Here is a 25295-nt window from a genome sequence, read left to right as displayed (position 1 = left end):
CCTTGCTTGGAACGTGGAGAAAGTCCCTCTGCTGGTGACCCTGGTGTGCCCACCTCCACCTCACTGCCTGTCTCACAGCCCCAGGAACACTGCAGGAGGGAGATGGGGTGGCAGGAGCATTTCTGCTCTCCCAGCCCTTACTGCAGAGCTGGGTTGCAGCCAGTACTTCTATTTTAAGCCCCACAATGTGTTTGAGGAGGCGAGTGGTGTGCACAGCTGAGCCTCACAGCCTGACAGGGAGAGGCCCTGCTACCCACGTCCCTGGAAACTTCCCCTTCTCCCTCTAGGGCTGGTACAGGCTCAGGGCAGGTTGGACCAGCTACTTTTTCCCATTCCCAGTAAAGGCAGCAATTGGGGCAGTTGAAACTGGCATGGTCTGGTGAAGTTATTGCAAAAATATCTGGACTGCAGGAATGGGGGTCTAGCCACACACCCCTGCCCCTGTCTGTGTCATGCAGCATTCACCTGCTGTGACCTAGTCTGGCAGCCATTCTGTGAGAGAGCAAGGCTGGGCAGGCTTGGCAGGGCTGTGCAGGCAGGAGTATTTACTCTGTAGGTAGTGACTTCCCTGCTAAGCTCCCAGGACAAGGAAAAGGCGCCCAGATAGCTTGTGGGATTAGCTGGGCTGAGTGCAGGCAGAGCGGAAGCATGGGAAAAAGCATCCTTGTGAAAGGCACCAGACGGCTCAGGCTTCCCCCCAAGCAGGACTGAACCTCACTGCAGGGCCCTCCTCATTTGACACTCCCCTGACTCCTTAGCAAGGACCACCTTGCAGAGAGCTCCTTTCCTCCTGTGCTGATGGGTGCTGCTGGACAAAAAAGCTCCCACGCTAAGCGTCTATTTATCTTTTAATAAAAACCGTCATCCACCCCACTCTGCTTGTGCTGGGTGTCATTAGGATGCCTGGGGAGCCAGCAGCACCCAGGAAGAGCACTGGGCAGGAGGGGTGCCCAGCACCAGGCTGAGGCTGGGGGCTGCAGTGGCTGGGGCACAGGGCAGCCCCGGGACTGGCTGCAGCAGAGCCACTTGGCACAGCCTCCTGCCCCTGGGGAGGCAGCGAGCCATGAACTGGTGCTGGGAGTAGAGATCAAGCCAGAATGGCCCAAAAGGAGGACAAGAGGCAGGTTAGGGCATTTTCTCCCTTTGTCTGGGGCTCACTCTTTCTTCCCAAAGAACTTCTTGAAGACAGATTTGTTCTTGCTGCGAGGGGGGCTGGTGGTCTTCTCCCCTCGTGTGTCCCGGGGGCTGCCTGTTGGGGCCACAAAGGAGTGGCAGCGTGCCCGGGGCGTGGCCGACACCTGCTCCCCTATGTACAGCGTGACGGAGTAACTGCTCCCGGCCCCCGCCGGCTCCTGGGGCACGGCCAGTGGAGTGATCTTCTGGTAGGTGGCTGCAAGAAAGAGCAGTCAGTGGAAGGGGCAGGGTGCCAGCAGGCCCTGGCAGCCCTCTAGAGCCCTTCCCAAATGGGGGCTGCGGCCAAAGGCACAGGTATGTAGGACCAGGTGCATGCCTGGAGCAGCATCGCATCTGTCCTCGGCTGTCTGTGGGGACAGAGGCAGTGGTGCCACCTCCTGGCGGTGACAGCGAAGTCAGGACTGTACCTGAGGTGAAAGAGTAGGATCTCCTCTTGTTGGCCACCAGCCCATAGTCATCTTCTGGGCAGATGTTGTCCCACAGTCCGGGGGACGCCCTAGGTGACCACTGCTGCCCCTTGTTCCCAGTCCCCTGAGCATTCTCTGAAGCAGAATGGAGACATGTCACAAGGCAAGGCAATCACAGGACACCCCTGTGTCAGCCCCAGAGAGAGGAGGGAAATGTATGACCATCTCAGTATCCCAGAAGGCAAAATAAATGTTCCTCTCCCCAGGTCCCAAGCCCTGGGACTCCTGGCCCAGATACCACCAAGTTCAAGACTGACTGACAGCCTTCAGCCTCCCCCAGTTTTCTCGCATGTACTTCTCTGGGCTGGGGAGAGAAGCTGGAGGACAGTGGCAACCCAGCCAGACAGCAAAGTCACCTGCTGCTGCCACAGGCCCATCTACCGGGCCATCCTGGCTGCCCAGAGGCCGCTGCAGTAGTGTGCTTGCACAGGGTAACACCACAACCTCCTGGCTCTTGGTGGTTGTGACCTGATGGTGTCCCTGGAGGTGGGAGGTCCCAGGGACAGAGGCCTTGCTGAAACTGAAAGAGGCAGAGATTTAGCAAAGACTGGCCCACCAATGTCCTGCTGGAGCAGCACTCACTGGCAAATGTGAGAGAGAGTCATAGCAGGACCCAGCTGGCCAGCTCCTAGCTACTCACCTGCCAGTACCACCAGTGCTCTCGACACGCTGTGCCGCTGCCTGGAAGTAATCCACTTTGGGGAAACCTGGGGACACAGCAAACATCCTGCTGGATGCTGGCAGTGCCCAGGACTGTCGCATAGATCCAGTCCCTGATCTGAGTGACCAGGCTGCATGGCTTGCTCCTCCAACCTCTTGCTGTAGTGCCTGCTCTTAGTCCTGACAACCAGCCTAGGATTTCATAGCAGGGCTTGAACTCCTCAGGTATGGGTACAGCAACAGGAAGGCCTCAGTATTACCAGTCTCCTTGCCTCAAGGGCAAGCAAGGCATTTCCAAGCCCAGAGGATATGGAGGAAGACCAAGGCACAATTATAATTTTCCTGACACGGGCTTTTTGCTTCTGAAGCACCACTGACGTCAGTTGTGCTATTCCTGATTTATAGCTGTGTATGTGGTGTGAAAACAAAGCCTCCAAATCCTGCCTGGCAGAGAACTGCTGTTCCCAAGGCAGGCTAGGAGGATGCATAAATCAGAGTAAAATACTGTGCTGCTTCTCTTCTGACCCCCCATGTATCAAAGGGCTCAGCGGGGGCTGAACAAACATGGTAACCACATAGAGCTGGGCCCCTGCTCGGCCTGCAAGGGCTGCTCACCTGAGTTTTGCTGCAGCTTGGACACCCATTCGTTCATGAGCGCCTGGGTGGGGGCCCTCAGGAGGTATTCAGAGCCATCCTGCAGCCTGCAGGGAGAGAGGAAGAACAGTGATGTAGGGTGCAGATAGGGCAGCCCCCACCAGACCAGAAAAGAGAAGCAGGTGAGAAAGAAGGAAGGAAATCCTCAACTAAGCACTGAGCCGGTCCTGCCTGGGGGTGTTGGTATGTGCCTGCCCCAGCAGGCACCCACTGAGGAGGGCTGTGGTTACTGCCCTGGACTGGGGACTCACTGAAGCCTGAAGCAGTTGGTCTTCTTGGTGTACTCGGCATCTGGGGTGCAGACTGCCCCAGAGAGGTTCAGGGGAAGGGCCACCACGGAGCTCTGCAGCACAAGGGAAAGAAAAAGCAACAGTGGGGTTGGACACTCTGCCTTCCCTGTCCATGGGGCCCAGAGCCATCACCCTGCTGCCAGCCCCCTCCCCTGTCACCCCAATCTCCCCCAGCGCACCTTGAGGCTGTCCCTGCGGTCCTGGTAGAAGCACAGTGTCTGCCTCATCAGCACGGCGTGGAAGAGGCCCCAGGCCCGGCAACTGGCCTGTGGGACACAAGCAGGGGACAGCTGTGATGCCAACAGCTTTGGAAGAAAAGAGATGGTCTCATACCACTCAAAATGCAGCCCAGCCCTTCTGAGGCTCTGCCCTTCCAGAATGGCCAGCAGCACTGCCATGGTAGTTCCAGGAACATCCAGGAGCACCCCTGTCCCAAAGAAGCCCCACAGCCATGTCTGTACCTTTTTCCCTCCTGTCTGCAATACATGCTTCCTTTCCAGTGTCCCCTCCATCATCTGAAACTCCATTTTACCAGGAAGGACCTGCAAGGGCACAGAGGGTGAGCAAAAACTTCTCTGGGGCTGGTGGTGCCACCTCAGCCTCCATGCATGTGAGGTCTCTATGACGCGTCCCTGGTGAGCTATGCCAAAATATGAGTGGGATGACAATGAGGAACAACTTTCTCACCTGGGCAGGGGCTGGGCTGTGTGTCAGCTTTAGGGGTGAAGTGCCACCTAGCTGAGGCTATGGGTGGTGATGGGGGGGGGGGTGGGGTGTGCTGCAGGGACCCCAAATACCACACCTAGCCCTTCTCCACCAGCTGAAGAAAAGGGGCCACTGGAGTAAGGAAGTCCCCCAAAATACAGGTTATGTTTGCTGGAGTGGGTAACCCAGCTGCTGCCTTGGGTGTTCCCGAGCCCCCTACCTGACCCTGAGGGAGAGTCCCTGTCCTGTGGATCTCACCTTACTGCTCTCTCTCTCCTCTTGCCCGTGCCTCCGCTGATCCCAGGCGCTGGAGGCATCCAAGGGGGCTGCAGACACCAGCTCCTCCACCTGGGGGGAAACCCTGAGCCCATTGGGGCTGCCACTGTGCACCACCCCAGGGCTCTTTTCTCCTGATGGGTTGTGGAGCAGCTGGGCAGTGGTGGGAAGCGTGAATTTGGCCACTAGCACGTTGTTGGCTGATGAGAGGATGAGGGGCCTGCCAGCAGTGGCGCTGGGGCTGGGCAAGCTGCCTGCCCTGCTGCCTGTCTGGTGGCTGGCACAGCTGCCTCCTGGTGGGCTCTGTGCCCATCGCTCCTGTGCCCCATCCCAGATGGCCTGCAGCTCCTCCTCCTCTTCCTCAAACTGCCTGTGGGCAGGGTGGCAAACCTCCTTAGTGCCCAGGGCAGGGCTCTGGGGCTGTGGAGACCCCAGCGCCCACTCAAAGACAGAGAGCTGGGTGTGGGTGGCAGGGGAAGCTGGGGACCCTCTGGGCTGACTGCTGCTGGCTGGCTGCTGTGCACAGGCAGGGCTGGGGATGGCTCCAGCCCTGCCTGGGATGCTGGCAGGGGATGATCCAAGCTCTAACCAAGCAGCTCTGTGATGCCTGGCCCTGCCAGTGGCAGTGGGGCTGTCGTCCTGGACAAAGGGGGTGGTCAGCTCATCCCCCATACCGACACGGGACGGCCGCCTCGGCCTCAAGTCCAGAAGGTCTCTACTGGTGCTGCTGGGGTGCTGCAGGTTCCAGTGCTCCTTCCCAGCACAGTGCGCCCTTTGCTGGCTGTAGCTGGGGTTGAAGCTCACCTCCTCGAACCATGTTCCTTGCTCACTCTTGGGGGACATCCCCAGCCTCTTGCTGGGCTCCTGGGGACGATGCCCATCTTCCTGCCATCCAACTCCATGTGTGCCTGCGGGCTTCCAAGGCCTCACCCCTCGATCCTGCCTCTGCTCTTGCCCCTCTGCCTCCTGCTGCCGTGCTGCAGCCCCTCGGTGGCACCTCAGGACCACTGCATCCTGTGGCAGCTCCAGGCTGAGCACAGAGCCCAGGGAAACACGGGGACACGTGATTTTTGGCTTAGGGAGGCAGGGGGTCTGAGGGGCTGCCCCGCACTCGGCATCGATGTCCTGCACCAGCGGGTTCCTGACATAGAGGAGCAGCTCCCCAAGCTGAGGTCCAGCAGCAGCTGCCCCTGGCCCCCCTTTCCTCCAGCCACACTTCTGAGGCCACGTGTTGCTGGGGCCATGGCATTCCTCAGGTGTGGGCCGCAGGGAGCTGTCGCCCATGATGCCCTGGAGAGTCAGCAGCCGGGCCTGCTCGGCCCTGGCCTGCTCCCGCCGCTGCAGGCTGTTGAAGAGACAGCCAGTCCCGGCCTTGGGCAGGGTGTGGGAGACAGCCGGCATCCCACCAATGCACGCTGGAGGGTGGCGGACAACGGCGGGTGGCCGCTTGGCCGTGCAGGTTTTCCTGGCCTCCACCTGCACCTGAGGAAAGAGAGAAGGAGAGAGGGGTGATACCCACCGCTGGAGCTTCCACCACCCTGTGCCAGCTGCCCCTTTTCCGTGCTGCATCTGGGAAATCAGGGAGCTGCAAGGGCAGGCAGACAAAAGTGCTCACCAGCAGCACATGCAGTGCTGGGAATGACAGAGGTTCACCTCAGTCCCCTGGGGGCTGCTCCCACACTGGTGCAGGCAGGGCAGAGACAGACAAGGAAACCTGCCCATGATGGAGTCCCCCAGGTTGGTACAGCTGGGGCTGACTCTGCCATACAGCTGTTCCCTGGCACTGCTAACCTCCAAGTCATCACTTTTGGGTGCCTAATGAGACAGCAGTCAAGCTGTCCCTGCCTGCCAGCCCTGTATGCTCCAGGCAGTAAACCAAGGAATGCAAGGGCAGGGACCGAGTGCAGACCTTTCCCCTCCTGGGCTTCCACAGCTGCAAGAGCCTGCAGGAGCTGGAACAGGGTCCCCCTGTATCCATTAGGCTGGATGGCACCCATTACCAAAACCCTCCTGGCAGCCCAGCAGCCCCTCACCCTGCCTCACTGCCCTCCAACCTCTCCATCCTCCTGCCCTCTCCCTTGGGCTACTGAACCTGGCTGCCCTTGGGGCTCCTCACACACAGACCTTTTTGCACAGGCTCTGGAGCAACAAACAGATGCAAGCCCCAACAAATTCCCAGACTCCCAGCCCCAGGGTTACAAGCCAAGCAACCTGGAGTGAGACTCTCCCACTCCTGCAAAATGTGCACCTCACACAGCCCCAACCACCCTTGTCCCCTTCACTTGGCTACACATGGAACTGCTGCTGCCCCCCAGCAGTGGAGAGGGGAGGCTCTCCCACTGGCCACCAGACAGCCATACCTCCCATGGCCACCAAAACTATTTGAATGGGGGGCCAAACCGCAGCAAGCTCTGCCCGAGCCCCCTCCTCACATGTCCCAGCACCCACGCTCTGGACCCCCCAGCACCAGAACGGTTTTCCCTCTCCCAGTGGACCACTGCCAACAGGGCACAGTGGCATGGCCAGGAGGGTTGGTGGCAGGCAGGTTCACGCCATGCAGCCACTCTGCCCAGCATGCAGCCTTCCCCAGGACGTTACCTCTTCCACCAGCTGGCGAGGTGGCTTTCTTTTTCGCTTTAAGCTACCCCAAGTGTTTCCTAAAAGCCCCTGGCAACGCTTCCAAAAGGTTTTACAGCCTGAGTGTTTAGTGGCAGGGAGCTGAGCAAGGGGAGAGAAAGAGACACACAGAGAGGACAGAGTGGGCAAGGAGCTGCAGCAGGAGAGCACAGGCAAAGTGGGTGGCGCAAGCCGGCCTCAGCCCAAAGGCATCACGCAGCATCAGCATGGCCAAAGGCCCCTCTCCTGAGACTGACACAGCTGCAGCAGCTCACTTAGAAATGGCCCAGAGGGGTCTCAGCTTGGGGGTTACCCTGCAGTCCTCACAGCCTCCCAGTCTGCATGGGGCACAGCTCCAGAGAGCTGCCCTGGCTGTGTGGCTGCTTGCCTGTGGTTCTGCCACAGCCACCCACCATCCCCCCGTACCATTGGCAGTGCCTCCTCCCCCGGCCGCTCGCTGCCGGCCTGCAGCTGTGCCTTCTTCTTCTCGCCCTTCTTGCCAATGCTGAGAATGAGGTTGACCGTCCCCCCAAGACCACAGGGGCCCCGTGGTGGCAGCAGCAGCGTGGAGGTCTCAGCAGGATCCCAGGTGGCAACCTCTTTGGGGGGTTCTGCATCATGGGGTGTTTTGCTGCTGGGCTCCCCCCAGCTCTGCTCCACTCCTGGTGGGGCATCTGAGTCGGGTGATGCGGGTGGGGAGATGGCTATTTTCTCTGGGAGCTTTGGCTCTGATCTTTGCACAGGCTCGAGGAGGGAGCAGGGCATGAACTTCACTGGGCTGTGGATGCTTTCCAGGTGGGGTGGAGCACGAGAGGCATGCTGCTCCTGGAGAGCAAGGCAAGAGAGGGAACATGAAGGAAGGGCTGCTGGAGCCAGGCATTTCTCAGTACAGCCTTCCCTTTGCCCTGCTTGAACACGAGACTCCCAGAGGTATTGGGACACATCTCTCCCCTACTTCTGTACCACCCACTCCATCCAGTGCTTCTGCTACCCTCAGCCTTGAGGCTGGTCATTCTCTCTGACAATCTCAGCATGGCTGGGTACTCACTTGACCAGTGGGGGATGTGCTTGAGAGGCTCTCCGAATCCCTCCTGACCTCCTGTCTGCTCCCCAGATCCTGCTGATGCCTCTGTGCTCGCCAGCGCACCAGCACCCAGCCCAGCATGCTCTGCAGCTCTTCCAAGCGCTCCTTTATCTGAGGGGAGGAGAGATGCTGGGCAGCCTGCAAGGAATCCTGGCCCAGGGACACTGACCCTACCAAGATATCTCACAACAGTGCAGTTAGGAGGTTTTTGGGAGTGGGATCCAGTCACAGTCACATCAGCTCAGATCTCAGGATCCACTGGATGAAACTTCTTCCTGCCCTGAGCAGCCCCAGGGATGCATAGCTGTCCCCACCCCACTTACTGGGGCTCTACACCCACACCTTGCTCTTTGTTTCATGGTCTGTCCCTATAGAACTTCAGGGAGTGCTGAGAATTTCCCCCAACCCCATTTCCCCTGTCCTTACTGTTGCACTCAGGTAGTGCTCCTCAGACACCAGCTGCTGCCCTGCTGCTGCTAGTGCCTCAAACTCCTTGAGTTTCTCTTCGATTCTCCTCTCCAGTTCCTCACATGGAGTCTCTGGGAGACTGGAGCTGCTTGGGCTTTCAGAGAAGATCTGAGCCCGCGTGTCCTCCGTCCAGGAGCTGTAAGCACGTGAAAGACAGGCTGAGGAATGGCCCAACCCTTCTTCAGCCCTGCAGGCCCCAGGGAAGCCATTCCCATGCTCAGGGTCAGCTGGAAGCAGCTCAGTGGGGTTGTGGCAAGGCTGTTGTTGGGGCAGGACAAGATGCTGCAGGGCTGCCTCACAACAGGCAGCTGTGGTGCAACCCTGCATTCCAGGCTCCCCATGGTCACACCTGGCTGCAGCTCCAGCACTGCCCACATACTTGCCAATGCCATGCTCTCATCACTAGCTCCCCCTCAACCACCACAGAAGCAACCCAAACAGCTCATCACTGCCACTTACATCATGGCTAAATAATCCTTGAAGAAGTGTCGGAGCCGGCTGGCCTGCTGCACGCGGAGCCGGGTCTCGCGCAGCAGCTCTCGCAGCCCTGCCCAGGCCCACAGAGTCTCCTGCAGCTCCCGGCTGACGGGGCACTGCTGGGTGGGGCACAGCTCTTGCAAGCGGGCAGCTGCCCTTTCCAGCTCCTCCAGCTGTCCTTGCAGGGTCTGTGACACTGCATGCTAAAGATCACAAGGTAGGAAAGGTTCAAGATGCATCCAACCCCTCTGAACCCAGGCTGGACTCCCCTGCATTCTGGGATGTAGGGACAGAGGGGAGGATGCTGGTACATGGCAGCAGAGAGTGGGCAGAGCTAGCCTCTGTTGGGAGCACAGGAGGAGCACAGAACTGCCTGGCTTCCTTGCCCCATGTGCATGAGTCGCTTTCCCAACAGTGGGAAAACGAGTGAGGTGCTGGCAGCTGGGTGTTGGCACATGGGACCTGATGCAAGCTCTGTCCCCTTACCTGGCCCATGCTATCAGAGGGGAGCAGAGCAGGCAGATCTCAGCTCCACTGGAAAATTCCAGCCTGCCCTGCCACAGTGTGCCAAGGCTTACAACACCTGGGCCCCTGGAGGGGGGCCAGTACCTCACTAGGAAAGTCCCAGCCAGATGGGACACCTCCCTGGCAGTGCTGCCCTGACTCACCTCCATCTCCTGCTGGCAGCTTAGCAAGTCCTGCAGCCCTTGCAGGTCCTTCTCACTCTTCACCGTGGTGAAGCTGTTCTCTGCTAGGGCAATGTCTTGAGACAGCGCCTTGGCTCTGCACTGAAGGGCCTCCAGCTGTGGGGATACCTTCGCCACCTGGAAGGGCAGGAGGGGACACAGGAGATTAGTCCCGGAGTGGAATCCCCTGTGCTACCATCTGCCACATAGCCCCAGCCCACCCCAGCCCACCCCAGCCTGGGGACACCCTGCCATGCAGCTGCAGAAGGGCAGGTGCCAGCCATGGGAGAGACAAGGATACCAGCCTCGCACAGAGTGGTCCCCAATGAATCCCAGTGCCCTTGTGTCCCACTGAGGACAGCTGAAGTGCATGCCCTGTCCCAATTAGCCAGCATGTCCAGCTGCAGATGACCCACCATGCCCAGGCTCCCTGACTCCATTCCCTACCAGACGCTCCAGGCTCTCCGTCTCTGCTGCCACCTCCATGACCCGCTCCCGCTCCTTCGCTGCATCATTCAGCATCTCCACAGCCTCCTGCAGCTCTCCCAAGGGGCGGCTCATGTCCTCACTGCTTGGAGATGTCTCAGCCTGGGCTGAGAGCAGGGGAAAACCCCCCTGCAAGCCGCAACGCCCACTCCCTGGCTGAAGGCAGCAGAAACACCAGACATAAGAGATGGGGAGTGACACCCCAGGCAGCTGGGCTGGAGGGGAACACCCAATAGGGCCCCCTGCCAACCACAGATCAACCCTTGGTCCAGTCCCAGGTGTTGTGCGATCCCAAAGGATGCCTGGTCATGCTGCTCACCGCTGCAGATCCCTGCTGGCTCCGTGCCTCCTCCTCTTGCAGGTCTTGCAGGAACTCAGACAGCACCAGGGAGTCCTGCAGATCTGCTGCCCGGTGCCGCAGGGCTGCCTGCACGTGTGCCAACCTGTGGGGAGAGGTGCTCATCAGAGGTGCCAGCAGTGTCTGCACCTCCTCAGGGACAGCATCCTCCTCCCCACCCAACCTGGAGACCAGAGAAGAGGCACCTTCCTCTAGGACTCACTTCTCCTCCACCATCTCCACTTTCCTCTGCATCTTCCTTGCCGCCTCGTGCTCAGTGGGCGACTCGCCTGCTGCTTCTTCCCGCAGTGCCTGCAGCTTGAGGCCACACAGCAGGAGCTGCTTCTCCAGCTGGCTCATTTCTTCCAGGTCCTGGCGCAGCTCTGCCGGGCTTCTCATGGCAGCTGGTTCCAAGAGTGACCCAGCCACGGCTTGCAGCCACCGCTCAGCCTGGTCCAGCTCCCCCACCAGTCTCAGTGCCTTCAGGGAGAGCAGGGAACCCATCAGCCTGGCTCTGAGCCACCCAGAGGAGGCAGGAGCCATGCTGGCATCCCACTGGGGGTAGCTGGGGCACAGGCAGAACAGTGGGAAAAGTGTGCCATCTGCAAGGCAGAGACGTTGGTGCCAGTGTTGCAGCCCCAGGCCCCACAGGTGCCAGCCTCACTTGGTGATCCCCAACCAGCTGCTACAACTGGAGCGTGCCCTGTGCCCACCCTAGCCCTGACTCCACATACCTTATCGATTTCTTGCAGCACTACGCCATTCTCCTGGTGCTTCCTCTGCAGGTCCTCCCACAGCTCCCCCAGCTCCCGCAGCATGGCCTCCACCTGAGGGCTCCCGGGAGGCCTCCCTCGTGCTGGCCCCTCCTGGGAGGCAGGGAGGGCAGTCAGGATGGGCCCCACCTGGTGCCCTCCCCCCACCCCACATCCAAGCAGGCTCACCAGGAGCACAGCCCTGGCACTGGAGCTGGGGGCCAAGGGCTCTTGCTGCATCCGTGCTGCCTCCAGGCTCACCACTGGACATGGGGGGACTCCCACACCCACACTTTCCTTGTATGGGGACAGAGTCTGCCAAGGAGCAGGAGACATGCTGGGTTAGTGCCCAGACCAGGTGTGTGTGCACAAGCCATGCATGCCCACGAGCAGCAGGAGGGGGTCAGGGAAGTGAGTTCTTCCCCAACACTGTCTCCTCTTGGATGGGCAGGGAGCAAATGGGACTCTTGGGGAGACATTACCGCATTCACCACCTGGCAGACGTCCTGCACTTGGGTCTCCAGCTGCTGCATCCCCCACTCAGCCTCTGCTTCTCTCCTCCTCCAGCAGAGAGAGGAGAGGGACAGTCAGGACTGCAAGGTTCCCCCTTGCACAGAGGAACCCCATGCCTGTCCCCTCTGACTCTGTCCCACTCCCACAGTCACCTCCACAAAGCTGGTACCTTTTGTTGTCCCCTCCGTGAGGGGGCTGTCCCACTGCTGGGGAGCCAGGGTTGCTCTCCTCTCCTTTCTTGTGCTCTGCCATCTTCTCCAGCACATCTTTTGGTACCTGTGGTACAAAGGTTCCCATTCCTCCTTGGCCAGCACAAGCATTCACCTGCTTTGCCCCAGGCCTGGCACTTATCACATCCCATAACTGGTGGGACCAGATCCAGGAGTGTTCAGCTTGGATTCTGCCCAACACCTGAACCCCTTTCCCATAGGCTCCCTTGTCTTCTCGAAGCAGAGGAGCTGAAGACACCTGGAGGAAGACAGTGCTTACCATGCTGCCGAGTCCTCTTGTCCATTTGGCTGCTGCTTCCTTACCCACAGCCCCACGACTGCTATCTTCTCCTCGAGGCTCAACATTTGGAGCTGCAGCTTTGCCCCCTGGGGAACTGCTTGCCTGTGCTGGAGCTTTCCCAGGAGCCTTCCCTATTCTGGGAAAGGAAGGCAAGAGAAGCCCAGGGGAGCAGAGGGTGAAGAGAGACCTTGAGTGGAGCTGGTGCCCCAGAGACAGCCTGCTAGGGGCTAGCCCAGGTCTTTCCCAAGCCTCTGGCTCCAGTGCTGGGAGGTCAGGGTTGGGACCCTGGTGCTCCTGCCCAGCTATGCTCTACCTCAGCGCCTGCTGGAGCTGTGCCCAGCTCTCCTTTACGTCTCGGTGCTTTGAGGTGACTCGGGCGGCCAGGCTGGGCTGCAAGTTTAGGAGCTGGGACACTGTCACATCCAGCATCTGGAGAAGAGAGAGCAGCTGGGAAGTGATGGAGAGAGGGTTCATGAGGGATGAACCACCATGGCCATGGGGAAAGTACGTGATGACAGTCAGCCCTCCGGGGGCAGAAGAGGCAGTGAGTGCCTATCCCAAGTCCTTGGCTGTCCCCAAGGAGACTCCCCCATCCATCACACAGCCTCAGCCACCCACACAGCGCTGGTGGTGGCAGAGCTGACCTGGAAAGGCTCACATTCCCCCTCTGTCAGGATGCTTCCCAGGGCTCAGAGGACAAGGCAGAGTCTTGCACTCACCATCACCTGGCTGGCTATGTCCCTGACATCCCGATCCTGGCATGGCTCGCCCTCCCCTGGCTTCCCTGTACTGCAGATGCTGCTCTGCTGTAAGAAGAGGCCACGGTCAACAGTGGGACGAGGACAGGGCCCTGCTCCCAGCTCCAGCAGAAAGAAACAGTGCAAGGCTGCACTTGCCAACCTGGCCCCCTTTCTCCATCCACTGGTTCTCTCCCCAAACCCCAGGCTGAGAGTGCTGGGACCACAGGAGCCTCCACACAGGGGACAAGAGCAAGGTGTTGCCCACCAAGTTTCATTCAGGCCATGCAACAGCGCTGCACACCAGGGTGAACCTGGCTCCAGTGCAGATACCTTTGTGTGGATGGCCCCGAGCAGGATATCTGCTTGCTGGAGGAAGGAGGCCACCTCCAGCGCCAGCTGCAGAGCCTCGTGGTGCTCCTTCAAGGTCCCCTGCAGCCGCAGCCACCTGAGCAGGTGGAAGGGGAAAGGTGAATAGCAGTCTGTGCCTGTCTGGGGAGCTGTGCAGATCTAGGCCAGGAAGTCTGGGAGATCCTGCTTCCCAGTTGGTCAGCTCCTGGTGATGGGCTCAGCCCTACTCAGCCCATGTGTCCTCCACTCACGTTTTATTGAGGTGCTTGCGCCGGGCTGAGATGTTTCTGCTCTCACTTTTGCTTTGTTTCTCCAGCTTCTGGGCCAGGCTGTTCAGCTCCTTGTGCAGACTCTGGAACTGCTGCTCCTCCTGGCCCGAGCAGAGAGGAAAGACGTCAGCATCCCTCCTCAGGGACCTGTGCCATGCCCCAGCCTCAAGGTATTTGGGGTCCCTGACAGGCTGGCCGCCCCCCGGCAGCCTCTCACCTGCTTCAAGTCAAGGATGCGGCGGGTGAGCTGGATCTTGTCCGGGCTTTCCTGCAGGAGGGCTGCCAGAGAGGGCTTCTCCTCCTGGGCCAGGCAAGGGTGTGAGAAGGTGGGGGGACAGCCAGGCTGTCCCCTCTCCCAGACTGTGCTTCCCATCCCCCAAACCTTGTGCTTGATCCACGCCTCCAGCCGCTCAGCTTTCCTGTTAAAGTCCTGCAGGCTCCGCAGCCCCCCCAGGGCTTTGCTCTGGCTGGCAGCCGTCTGCTTCAGGAGCTGCCACTGGTCCTGCAGGGCCAGCAGCTGCCTCCGCACGGCCTCAGCACTGGGGCTTGCCCTCCACATCAGCTGCTCGCCCATCTGTGGGGCCAAGGGACCCACTCAGCATCAGGGCTTCCCAGGGACCCTGTGGCTAACAGGAGCAATGCCACGCCATGCCTTGCCTGGCCTCACCTGATTGAGCTTTATCAGTGTGTTCTCAAAGTCCTTCATGTCCCGCTGCAAGGTCTGAGCCACCTCCTCCCAGTCCTGGAGGTCACAGCCGTCCTTCAGGTCCCGCAGCTTGCCTCGCACCCAGGTCTCTGCCTGCAACACACCAAGAGCCATGTGGCAGCCCACACCAGAACCTCAAGGACACAGCTTTGGGGACCCAAGCCTAAGCCTTCCCAAAGCTGTGACAGGGACTGGAGTGCACCCTTTCAGCTGACAACCCATTTGCTCTGGGAATCAACAGGCCAGCAGCACAGGCACTTAGGACAGCATCTGTGGCAATGCGGGTGTGAAGGTGTGCAGCACCTCACTTCTTTCCAGCATCTGCCTCAGCCTAGCCAGAGAAGCTGGGCTTGCCCAAGCAGGCCAGTCTGCATGGAACACCCCTGCAGAAAGCATGTCTCCTTGCAGCACCCTGCTCCCCAGTGCAAACACCCATGCATTCTTCCCACTGTGGCATGGAAGCAGCCCTCCCGCCAGCTCGGTTCCCACGCTGCTGGGAAGGGACAGGGTCTGAGTGGAGGAGAACGGGGACGGGAGGAGCATGCGCACAGGGAGAGGAAGCAGGGCCCTGGTGTGGGCTGACCCCCTCTCCCTGGGGCTCACAGCCAGGGAGAGGCAGCCAAACATGATCTCATGCCACAACCATGGCTTCGCTCGGGCTGGGAGTTCAGCCCTCCCTGCTGTGCACCCCACCCCACAGCTCACATGAAAGGCTGCTGGTGGCCCTCCATCCCACTTCCTGTGCAGCCCCTTGGGCGAGGGCCCCAGCTGGCCTTACCTGCAGCATCTCCCGGTTGAACTGGGCTCTCAGAGGACTCAGGTCAAGGAGGGGGGCTCCTCCCACATCGTTTCGCCCACTGCATCTTGGGGCTGCAGCAGACTCCTTGCCCTTAGGGCTCTCTTTCTGGGGTGATGACACCGGGGATCCTGCCAGCTGTAGGGAGCAGAGGAGGGGTGGGGGGTGTCAGTGTGCTGTCCCAGGGAGCCCTCCCCATCACCTCCCAGGAGCATTTCAGAAACCCAAGTGAAGTAGGTCAGCATGCCTTATTCCTGATTCCACTCCTTCACTGACATATCTGGGGTTCTCCTTCAGGGCACTGAAGTACCACTTCCCTCTACCAAGGCCACACTGGCTGCTTTTGCAACCCCAGCAGGGGTTTGCTGGGCTGTCCCTCAAGTGGGTTACTCCCTGGGTCATTCCAGGCTGTTGGGACGGTACCCAGCACCTGGCCTCGTCCCAGCACTCACACTGGAGATGGATGCAGTGCTTGCCCATCCAGCCTGAGGCAGTGCATCCCTGTGAGGAGTATTCATGTCTGTAGCATCCGTTTGGTATCATACAGGGGGATGCTGCCAGGGGATGGGATAGAGGGGCCATGGGGCAGGTTCCTGGTAAGCCCCACCACTCCTCTGGTGGCACCCAAGACCCCCATCCCAGGTGAGTGGTTGGAGGGGGCAGAGAGTGCAGCATCTCCCCTGGGATTTGGCCTCGTGGGCAGTCAATGCTGACGAAACCCTCTGTCAGGGTTCCAGCTCTGCCAGAGGTGACAGCAAAGGTCAGCCAATGAAAGTGCTGGCCTTTCTCCAAACTCAGCCCTGGGCCCAGCTGCACACAGCCCAGGGGACAGCACCATCACCCGGGCACTTACTTCCCACCCTTCTGCCCCGAGATGGGGATCTGACTGCATACTAATTGGTGGCAAACAGGAAACTGATCATTTTCAGGAGGAACCCAAAGGTGCAGGGCTTGCTGCCTCCTCTCAGCAGGCAGAATTGCTCCTGGGGCCAGCCTGGGACAGCCCTTTCTCCTTGAGTGGGCTGAGTGTGAGCTGCCCCACCCAGTCTTAGCTGCCCCCGAGTCCACTAGGGAGTAATTTTTCAGGAGCCTGTAGTGCAGTGGGCTTCAAGCAACTGTTTCAGGCTCTCTAAGCACTCTGGCATCTGCTCTGCTGGCAGCATGGGACTCACTTTCCAATGCCTGTTCTACTTAACCACAAGAACTACAGAAATCCTCTGTAATTTTTTTTTTAATAGCAACACAGATTCTCAGGCCCTCCTGTGACTCTGTGACCCTTAGTCGCTCGACTCAGCCAGGGCTGGAGGAGCCCATAATTTGGCTCCCTTGGAAGCAATAAAACCTCTGGGTGCTGCCTGGGAGGCTGATTCCTTGCCCCATCATGCCCTGCTTGTCCCTGCACTCACTGAAAGAGGCAAGGCTCCATCCACACCTGGGCACACCACCAGCAGCCAGCCTCATTGCTCAGCTCCAAGTTGCATGTCATGCCCCGCTAACGTTGAGGGCAGGGGGACATACCGCATAGAAGGGAGAGCGTCTGTCCACTGGAGTGCAGAAAACACTGGCCTGAACACTCCCGGGCTCCTGCTGCTTGTCCTCTGCATCCACATCCTTCCTGAGGAAGACCTAGAGGCAGGAAGGCACAGCTGTGAGTCTGGTAGTGCTTAACTGTCCTGGCAGCCAAGGGGATAGAGGAACATTCACCCACCTCCCCCTGCCCCGGGCCAGAGGCGCTGCTGGCAGTGCCCAGGCGTTGCTCGGCTGCGCTCCTGCCCAACCCCCCTTAGGCATCTAGGCCAGGCTCCTCCAAACAGCATCCACAGCTCCCACCTCGTCTTTGGCAAGTGGCAAGAGCTCCTAAGCCTGCTTTGCTCAGTGCCTTCTCCATTTTAGCTCCCAGTACCCCAAACACCCTTTTCTCTCTTTTAATTGGCTCCAAAACCAGCAGAAACCCATTTAGTGATCACCACTGGTCCCTGGTCATCTAAGGATGTTCAAAGTGAGACGCCCCTGCCCTCTTCCAGGACAGCAGGGCAGAGGCATGAGGGCACAGGATGATGTTAATCTCAACATCATGAACCTGAATCCCCTCAGCTGCTGATCCCTGATCTCAGCCTGGCTGGGAGATGAGTTAAGGGGGCAGCTAGCCTGCAAGGAAGGGCTTCCAAAGGACAGGGGTGAGGGTGGAAGCAGGAGAGGCAGAAGGAAGGAAGTCCAGGGACTGCAGCCAGGCACAGAGAAGATGTCCAGGATGAACTCCACATTACCTTATCCTTGATGCAGCACAGCCCCAGGAGGAGAGGTGCGTGGGATTGTCTGGATCATGCCCAAGGGCATTAAGCCTCATCCTCTACAGATGGATCTTTTCTTGGGCTGTTGGATATAACAGGCTAATTTACAGACCTCCTTCCTGGGGCCACCTTGCTGTCTCTGTAACAGCCATCCAAGCAGGCACAGGGCAACAGAAACAGGGTGGTGGACAATGTGTAGTGTGCCCTGACAACCCCTTCTCTGAGACTGCTGCAAACGGGGTGCCGGGACCAGCCAAAGCCAGCCCACCGCTGCTCAACCCCTCTAAACTGAGGACACTGTCCAAGGGAAACGAACCTAGGCAAATCAGAACTCCTTCCCTGCACAGAACACGGCTTCTCACCATCTTTCCAGGACTGCAGAAGAGTCCTGACATGAATGGCAGCCCCCAGCATAGAGCTGCTGCCACCAAAAAGGTTCCGAACCCTACAAACAGCCCAACAGCTGTAAAACCTCTAGGGGAACAGCACCACTGGACCTTTCCAAGGGCCTGAAAAACTTGGCCCATGGGTGCAGAGGACAGACCACTGCCACATGCCACAGCATCCCATCCCAAGCAGGGAGAACAGAGTACAAGGCTGAATCACAGTCCAGTAGGCACAGTGAGAACTCATCAGGATGGTATCAGAAGGGGAAGGCACCTCCTTGGCTGACCACAGGGCTGAGAGGTCTGGATGCATATTTAGGGAATGATAGGGAGCTAAATGTGAAGTGCCTGTGAGGCATAAGACCCTAGAAGGTGCTCTGCAGTAACATCTCATGCTGGCTCCCAAGGCTCAGCTGTGGGAGACAAGCCTGCAGGTGACACGGGAGCTTTATTTAAAGTCCCTGTCTCACGATCCGTCAGCCGCAGGAAAACAGGGCTGCCAGCACAGCGATGACTTCATCCTTCCCGCAGAGCTGCTCCACCGGGACTACCCCCCCCCCCCCCCCGCCCCGGTCCCTCTGGCTGGAGCTGGGTCCTCGATCCGGCAAAACAACAAACTCTCTCAGCAGCCGAAGTCTGGGAGAAGGAGCTGTGCCTGCCTCAGCATCCATGAGGCGCTGTGCTGTGCTAGCAGCACCCCAGGCTTCATGACATGTGCAAAGCCACACGTGAAACGAGTGCAGCAGCCTCAGCTGCCGCCTCTGCAAACACTTCTTTCCCCCTCCAAAAGCAGAATTAACACGGCACATATGCTTGCCGCATTCCCATGGAACAGGCGATAGTGACTTCCCACGACCAAGAGAAGCGGGGCCAGACCCTCCTAGGCAGCACTGTGCTCATCCCAGAGAAGGTCCCTCATTCCTACGGGGCAGGAGTAAAGGGCAAGTCCAAGGGCTGCGGGACATCCTTGGGAAAGCACTACCGTGCTCTGTGTGGGAGATAATGTCCCTCCTCGCCTCCAGCTGCCATCCCACATGTTTTCCCCTGCCCCCAGCTCCCTCTTTCCCTCCCGAAGCTCCATCTTGCAGCCTGCCCACCTCTTTCAGCTCCACATGCTCATGCTGGACAGGGAGGAGGGGCCGATCCTGGCAGCCTCCCGAGAGTCCCACACCACCATGCCCAGCCCGTGTCCCTACCTTATATGAAAGAGGGGAGCCCTCATGCCGATGCCCTTTGGGCTGCGCAGACTCCGGCCGCCCAGCGCGGAGCTGCTTGCGTGCCGGAGGAAGCGGCACCTCTTACGAGACTGTGCCTGGCCTTTATTGGCAATGAAGATGAGGGTTTTGGCAGTGGGCTGCGCGGCTCTCCCTAGCACTATCCTGCCGGGAAACCAGCTGTTGCAGGTCAGGGTTAAATCCCAAGGAGTTCCTGCTTGCTCTTGCCAGAAACTGCGACGTCTCCGAGATGCTTTCTGCCCCATCCCACCCACACAGGGGGTCTCTCTCCCGGGCTCCGGCACTGTTGAATTCGTACCTCTGCGCCTGCTAGCGCTCAGACTTGGAGGGCGGGGTGCCGAGAGCCCTGGGTCCTGATCCTAGCCTTGTCCCAGCTTTGCATGGCTGTGCGGCCCTACATGAGTCACTTCCCTTCTCCCAGCCTCCGTTTCCCCTCTGGTAAACGAGAGAGCGAGTTCCCAGCTCCCCGCACTCAACTGCATCATCACAGGCATCTCGAAAGCTGAGCCCCCCATAGCCAGGTTCTGGGGCAGGGCTTTTCTGGCTCATCTCAACCCCGGGGAGCGCTCATCTCCGCTCACTCGCGAAGACTTCCTGCCCTCCAGCCTGCTGGGACGGAGAAGTGCGTGGGGGGCACATGGGAGGAAAAACAAGTACCCCAGGAGCCCTGCCACGACTGCTGCCTGGAAGGCATGGGGATACGGCAACAGGGATGGGCGCAGCCTCCCCGGGACCTATCCATCCCTTGGCAGCGAGGAATGGGGAACTGCAAGAAAGATGGGGCGAGAGCAGGGCACAGGGTACCGGGATCGCTTACCTTGAACTGAGCTTTCCCTGTCCTGCTGTTGTTGTTGTTGTGGTTCCTCTCGCCGCTGGCGCGGGCAGGGTCCCCGGGTCCTCCTGCCTCTCCCGTGCCAGCGTCCCCGTACCAGTTGGACAGCGTGATCTTCTTAATGGAGCGGGCTAGGGAGCTGCGGTTCAGGCGGTCCTCGTCGGTGCCCCCGTCCTCCCCGGCGCTGAGGCAGCGGGGGTGCCCCGCGGGGGCGGCGGGGCCGGCCCGGGCGTGGGCCAGGTAGAGGGAAATGCGCTCGTTGATGCTGCGACGGAGGCCGCGGTGGCTGTCCAGCGCGGAGGCGAGGGCGATGCCGGGACAGGCGTCTCCGGGGAAGTCCGCGGCACACTTGGGCAGCGAGAGCCTGGTGCTGATGGTGAAGGGCTGCACCTTCCTCGCCGTGCTGCCCGACATCCTCGCTCTCCCCGCTGCCCGCGGGCACCGGGGGTCCCGGCCCGGGCACCGTGGGGAGAAGCGGCAGCGTAGGTCCCCCGCCGCCCGGGAGAGTGGGTGATGGAGATCGCCCGGGCAGCGCCGGCTCTTTCCCCGGGGCGGGCGGGGGCGCTCAGCGGCGGGGCGGCCCCGCGGCGGGGGGCAGCGGCCCGGGGGGCGGCCCAGCAACCATGGCCGGAGCGGCGAGACTCGGGCGGCCGTCCGGCCTCGGCTGCCTGGGCGGGCCCTCCGCCCCCGCCGGGGCGCGTCCCCTCCCCTGCCCGGTCCCTCCTCCCGCGGCGGGCCGGGCAGGCGGGAGGAGCCGCCGCGCCCTGCCGGGTCCCTCCCGTCCCGTCCCCGTCCCTGCTCGTGGCCGGCCGGGATCAGTCGTCCGCCTTCTTGCGCAGGTTGAGGAGGCAGAGCAGGCAGGTGAGCAGGGCCTGGCGGCTCTCCCGGGAGCGCAGCCGGCGCCCCAGGCGGCGGAGCGGCGGCAGCAGGCGCCGGCGGGCCAGCGGCAGCAGGCGGGCGAGCAGGGCGCGCAGCAGCGGGGCGGCCAGCGGCGGGGCGGGCATGCTGCCCCCGAGCCTGCGGGCACGGCGTCACACCCCGGCTGACCTGCAGTAGCGGGGGTGCTCGGCAGCTCCTCACGTTTTGGAAAGTCTGAGCTGAGCGGGATGTTGGGGGGTCCGCACCCCCCTGAGTGCGGGGTCTGCTGGGGGCAGGCTCGAGGGAGAAGCACTGGAGGGGGCTCCTTCCCGCCTCTTGCCCGGGTCACTCTTACCCTCTTGGGGATCCTTCCTGCTCCGGGACACCACTCAGCTCTTTCTCCCGGAGCAGCCTGGATTGCTCAGCTTCCCCAGCGTGAACCTGCCACCAGCCCAAATGACAGGAACAGCTCCAGAGATCCAGAGCAAGGGACAACAAAACTCCCCAGCTGTTCATTTAAATGCCCCCTCCTCCCGGGCCCGACACACACTCCTTGAAAGTGATACTGGTTCGCAGCCGAGGCCCCATTTGTCGGGGTGGCAGTGTAGGGGAGAGAAGGGGGGCGAGGGAGGATCAACATCTGCCCACCACAGAAATGTGGGCTGGCAGGGTGGGGTTCTGTTTCATTACAAGGCTTTGCCATAGCCCTTGAGCAGGCAGCTGAGTCCAAAATAAGTTTGCCTGTCATTCCCTGCCAGTGCCAGCAATTGTCACCCTGCTCCTGTAAGAGCCAGGAATGCAGACCAGGTGAGCCAACAAGGAGAGTGGGCAAGGGATGGCCCGAGGTGTAATACACTGAGGAGCAACTGGGTATTCCCCTGAGAAAGAGCTTTGATTTGGTTCCATGAGTGGCTCAAGAGCAGGATGGTAAGGAGTGTCCTGCATTTTCCAGCTGTCTTCCAGTGTTCCCAAGCTGAGTTAGCTTGAGGCAAGCAGCCAGGGCAGCACAAGCTAGCCAGAGTGAGGGTGCAGGCAGGAAGGTCCATGGTCATGTCTGTGCCCTTCTGCTTCCCTTCTGTGCTGAACCTTTGTTTTGTTCCTGGTGAATGTCTGTCTTCATTTCCTCCCCTTGTTCTCTTCCAAAACCCTGCCAAGGCCCTACTTTTGGTTCTCGCTCAAGAAGAATTTAGGAGAATGAACAGACACGAGGGACCAAAAGCTTCTGCTCCATTTCCCTGCTTCCCTGCTGTAAGCTGTCCTTTGCCCAGTAAGTCCCATCCAAGGGTGGTTAGTTCAGCCAGGGTGACCTTTTCCAGCCCCATGGATTCTTCGCAGGGAGCCAGCCATGGATGAGGAAAGCAGGCTGGTCATGCCTCAGCACAGGGACACCATGTGCTGAAAGCAGAAACAGCTCCCCGATGGCCCCAGAGCTTCAAGGACCAGGGTTGACGTCAACCCCTTGGGACTGGCCTCCCAGAGGCTCCGGGTGTTTTGTGGTCAGAGGCGGCCGTGCAGGCTCAGGGCTCTGGGAGGGCTCTACCCTATGGGGAGCAGGAAGAGCCCAGATGAAGGAAGCGGGACCAAAGCTTTGCTGCAGCTGTGTCAAGGTTTATGTTTCCTCGGGAGGGTGAATCTCCCCTTCAATCAGGGAGGCAGTGAGTGCAGTGCTTGGCCTGCTCTTGAGACTCCCGGGTTCACTGTGCTGCAGCCAATCCTAGATAAGCCTTGCTTGGTGCCTTGATTTCTCCAGCAGTACAGCTCCACTGGGAATATCCTCTTCTTGTACAGAGGGCACTTGCAGCATCCCACTCCTGAGCAGGCTGGGGACCACTGGGATGAAAATGCAGCACCCCATGTCAGTGTTAGTGATGACAGTAATGGAGGAGAGTGGACATCTTATTCTCTAGGGAGCCTTTTCCTAGGAAAAGCCCTACCTGAACTGGGGGAACTGATCATCCTGCCATCCCTACTGTGGGCATCCTGTCCTGCAGTCCCATGGGGAAAGGGAGGTACTGACCAGGTGCAGAGATGCTGCAGCACATTCCTGGGAGCATTGCCTCTGAGTGTTGCATTGTATCTGAGTGTAATGTTGCCGAGATACACAAGGGAGTGGATGGAAAATTCTTTGGGAACAAAGGGGCTGTAGTGTGTGGCCTCTGCAGAAACCTGTTCCTTCCCGGGGAGGGAGCACAGGAGGCTCTCACCCTTCCTTAAGAGCCAGATGCTTGCAACATCCGAGCACTGGGAAGAAGGAGGAACAGGGCTTAATTGCCAAGCTCTTGGGACTCATAGAAAGGCAGATTTTTGTCTCTTGCCAAAAATGCAGAGATCTTGCCGAGTTGCTTTCCCCATCTGGAAGGTCAGGGTCTTTAGCCTCCAACTGGGCAAAACGCAGCCCAGGGAGTTGAAGGGATGTAAACTTGCTCCGCTGTCGAGTAATGCCCAGAGCTGGGAAGAGAATGCAACCTTGAAAGAAAACAAAATCACACCCTGATCTACTTTGAAACGCAAGATTTAGGGCAGCAGAGTCCTGCCCATGAGTTTCCTAGGTTGAGGCATGCAGAGCCTTGCTGCAGCTTCTCTGATCCATGGAGGATTTTCTGGTCCTGCAATCACTGCTCTGTCTCTCAACACTTTTTACTTGTCTGTGTTTCATCCCTCTCCACCAAGGGACTCAAAATTCCTCACCAGATGGTTGGCTTACGTTTTGCTGGGTATGTGTCAAGACTGCTTCCTTTCAGGCATCCGTTTTTTTTTTTTCTTTATTGTATCAATTGCACAACCACGTATCACCTATTAATTGATAGGAAAGGCTGAGATCCACTTCCCGAGCCTAAACAGGGGCTGTATGCCCCTCCATAGTACTTATTTCTCTCAGATGATCAGTTAGCAGCTGCACAACAGCAAACAAGGAGCAGGAGATGCCCCTGGACAGCATGAGGATGATGTGGGCTTCTGGTAAGCCTGTGGGTGGAGCAGTGCTGGTGAGAAAGCAGGGCTGGAAGCAGCCCACACAGGGATCTATCCTCAGGGTGGTGGCAGGACTGTGCAGAGCTGTCCTCATGTCGTCTTCTCCCTGCCATCCCAAAGCCCTGAGAATTCAGCTTGTCCAAAGCCCAGCCCCTTCCTTCTTGCTGCTGAGCTCACAGCCCACACATCCTCAGGGCAGATCCTGGGGTTGGAGCCAGCTGGCACCTCCATCTCCTCTGGGAGAGGATGGACCCGTTGGGAGGCCGCCTCAGAGGAGGCACAACTGGAAGTTCATGGGTGTGTGACCTGCCAGTGTCTGGGCAGGAGATGGCTGTGCTACCTCCTGGTACAGCTCCTCTTGGTTGCTGCTGCCCTTTTGTGGAGGGAATGTCTTCCAAGCAGTCCTGTGCCCCATCACACAACAGGCAAACGTGGCACAGGCCACACCATGAGTGACCTGCCAGCACTCGGCCTGCTCCCAGCATCTCTGCTCTGTGGGAGGGCAAGAGCCTCGTGCCATCTCAGAGGCAGGCACAGGGGACAGAGCAACCATCAGCACCTGTTGATGCCTCAATAGGCTGTTGTATGGTAAAATCCCCATCATATTCTGCAGGGATTCTGGGGAGAGGGGCATCTTCACAAGATGTATGAGATTTGCTGCAAATCTGCTCTGCGCAGCACTGGGAGCTCTCAGAAATGGCAGGGGAGGAAGATGAGTGTCAGGAAGGCCAAGAGTATTTTGTTTTAGGAAACCTCACCCTTATGGCAGGGATCCCAGCGGGTGCTGGTGGTGGGGACAGTGGTGGCACCCAAGCACCCAGCCCCATGCAGGAGGAGCACAGGCCATTCCTACTGAAGAGGGACACACGTGCTATAAATAGGTTGTTTAATGCACTGTGGCCGGGCCTTGGAAAGCCCCAGCCCATGCACATTCCCTGCTGCTGGCGCTGAGACGGCAGCTGTTGGAAAAGGCTGAATCCAGCAGCTGCTGGCTGGTGCTCCTGGCCTCTGCCCCAAGCCCCAGCTCTCCTGCTCCCCTCGTGGGGTGGCCGAGACCTTAGCATCCTTTGGCACAAGTGCTGAGGCTTACCAGTGTGATGCCAGCTCTGTACTGGTATTGTTTCCCAAGCCAGCAGTGACTGCAGGATGCTGCTGGTGCTGTAGGGACAAGGAGGATGAGGAGAGGGCTTTCCTCCTTGATACCCCTTGCAGTAGTAGGGAGATTGCCGTGCCTGGCTGGGGGCTGTGGGGCCATGCCAGAGTCAGCTGCTGCCCACCCACAAGCCCTCAGCTGTGGCTCTCCCCAGCCCCAGCTTGAGTTGCTGGGCTGGGCCCCCACACCCCAGCTCTGCTCACACAAAGGCCCCTTGTGCCCACGGGAATGACATTCCTGCAGCCATGGGCCTGGGGCAGAGTGAAGCGTAGCCAAGGGGGAGATGCCAGAGCCCAGCTGCTGGGGCAGCTGGTGGGGCCAGGTGGGGATGGGCTGCAGTCCTGGCCCCCCTCCTGTGCCTGTGGGATGGACATGAGCAGTTGGTGGGAGAGGGGGAACCCTCAGGAAGGGCAGGCAGCTCTGGCCTGCGTGAGGCAGGGCCGTATGAGGTGCAGAAAATTCCGGGATGCTGAGGAGCAGGAGCAGCAGTGCTGTGCATCCCTGGGTGCTGCTGGCCCACCCAACACAGACCTCTG

General features: G+C 59.6%; 1 protein-coding gene across 6 annotated transcripts; it reads right to left on the bottom strand.

Moving 5' to 3' along the window:
• Positions 1-836: 836 nt before the first annotated feature.
• On the bottom strand, positions 837-20447 carry LOC136286622 (spectrin beta chain, non-erythrocytic 1-like). 6 transcript variants are annotated; one of them, XM_066178406.1, is made up of 34 exons: positions 19764-20447; positions 16553-16660; positions 15017-15172; positions 14200-14331; positions 13915-14106; positions 13750-13833; positions 13515-13633; positions 13246-13360; positions 12895-12981; positions 12489-12604; positions 12155-12311; positions 11836-11941; positions 11635-11717; positions 11342-11467; positions 11135-11266; positions 10624-10880; positions 10383-10506; positions 10025-10219; positions 9560-9715; positions 8874-9094; positions 8373-8550; positions 7911-8057; positions 7289-7687; positions 6845-6964; positions 5051-5728; positions 4229-4318; positions 3727-3807; positions 3445-3531; positions 3227-3318; positions 2937-3022; positions 2302-2368; positions 2018-2181; positions 1602-1736; positions 837-1390 (listed from the first exon to the last, which is right to left on the bottom strand). In XM_066178406.1, exons 1-34 carry the CDS (start codon positions 20190-20192, stop codon positions 1155-1157), a joined length of 5655 nt encoding a protein of 1884 aa, XP_066034503.1. In that variant the 5' UTR covers positions 20193-20447; the 3' UTR covers positions 837-1154. The 6 variants fall into 6 exon arrangements, with proteins under 6 accessions (XP_066034503.1, XP_066034498.1, XP_066034501.1 ...); XM_066178401.1 differs by having other exon boundaries at positions 4229-5728; positions 11635-11713; positions 11835-11941; XM_066178404.1 differs by having other exon boundaries at positions 4229-5728; positions 11635-11710; positions 11835-11941.
• Between the last annotated feature and the right edge of the window lie 4848 nt (positions 20448-25295).

Source organism: Chamaea fasciata, unplaced genomic scaffold, assembly GCF_029207755.1.
Source record: "Chamaea fasciata isolate MVZ Bird 193981 ecotype frontalis unplaced genomic scaffold, bChaFas1.0.hap1 SCAF_3, whole genome shotgun sequence".
Taxonomy (NCBI): domain Eukaryota; kingdom Metazoa; phylum Chordata; class Aves; order Passeriformes; family Sylviidae; genus Chamaea; species Chamaea fasciata.
Note: the sequence above shows the minus strand (reverse complement) of the source record. Positions and strands in the feature narration are given on the sequence as shown.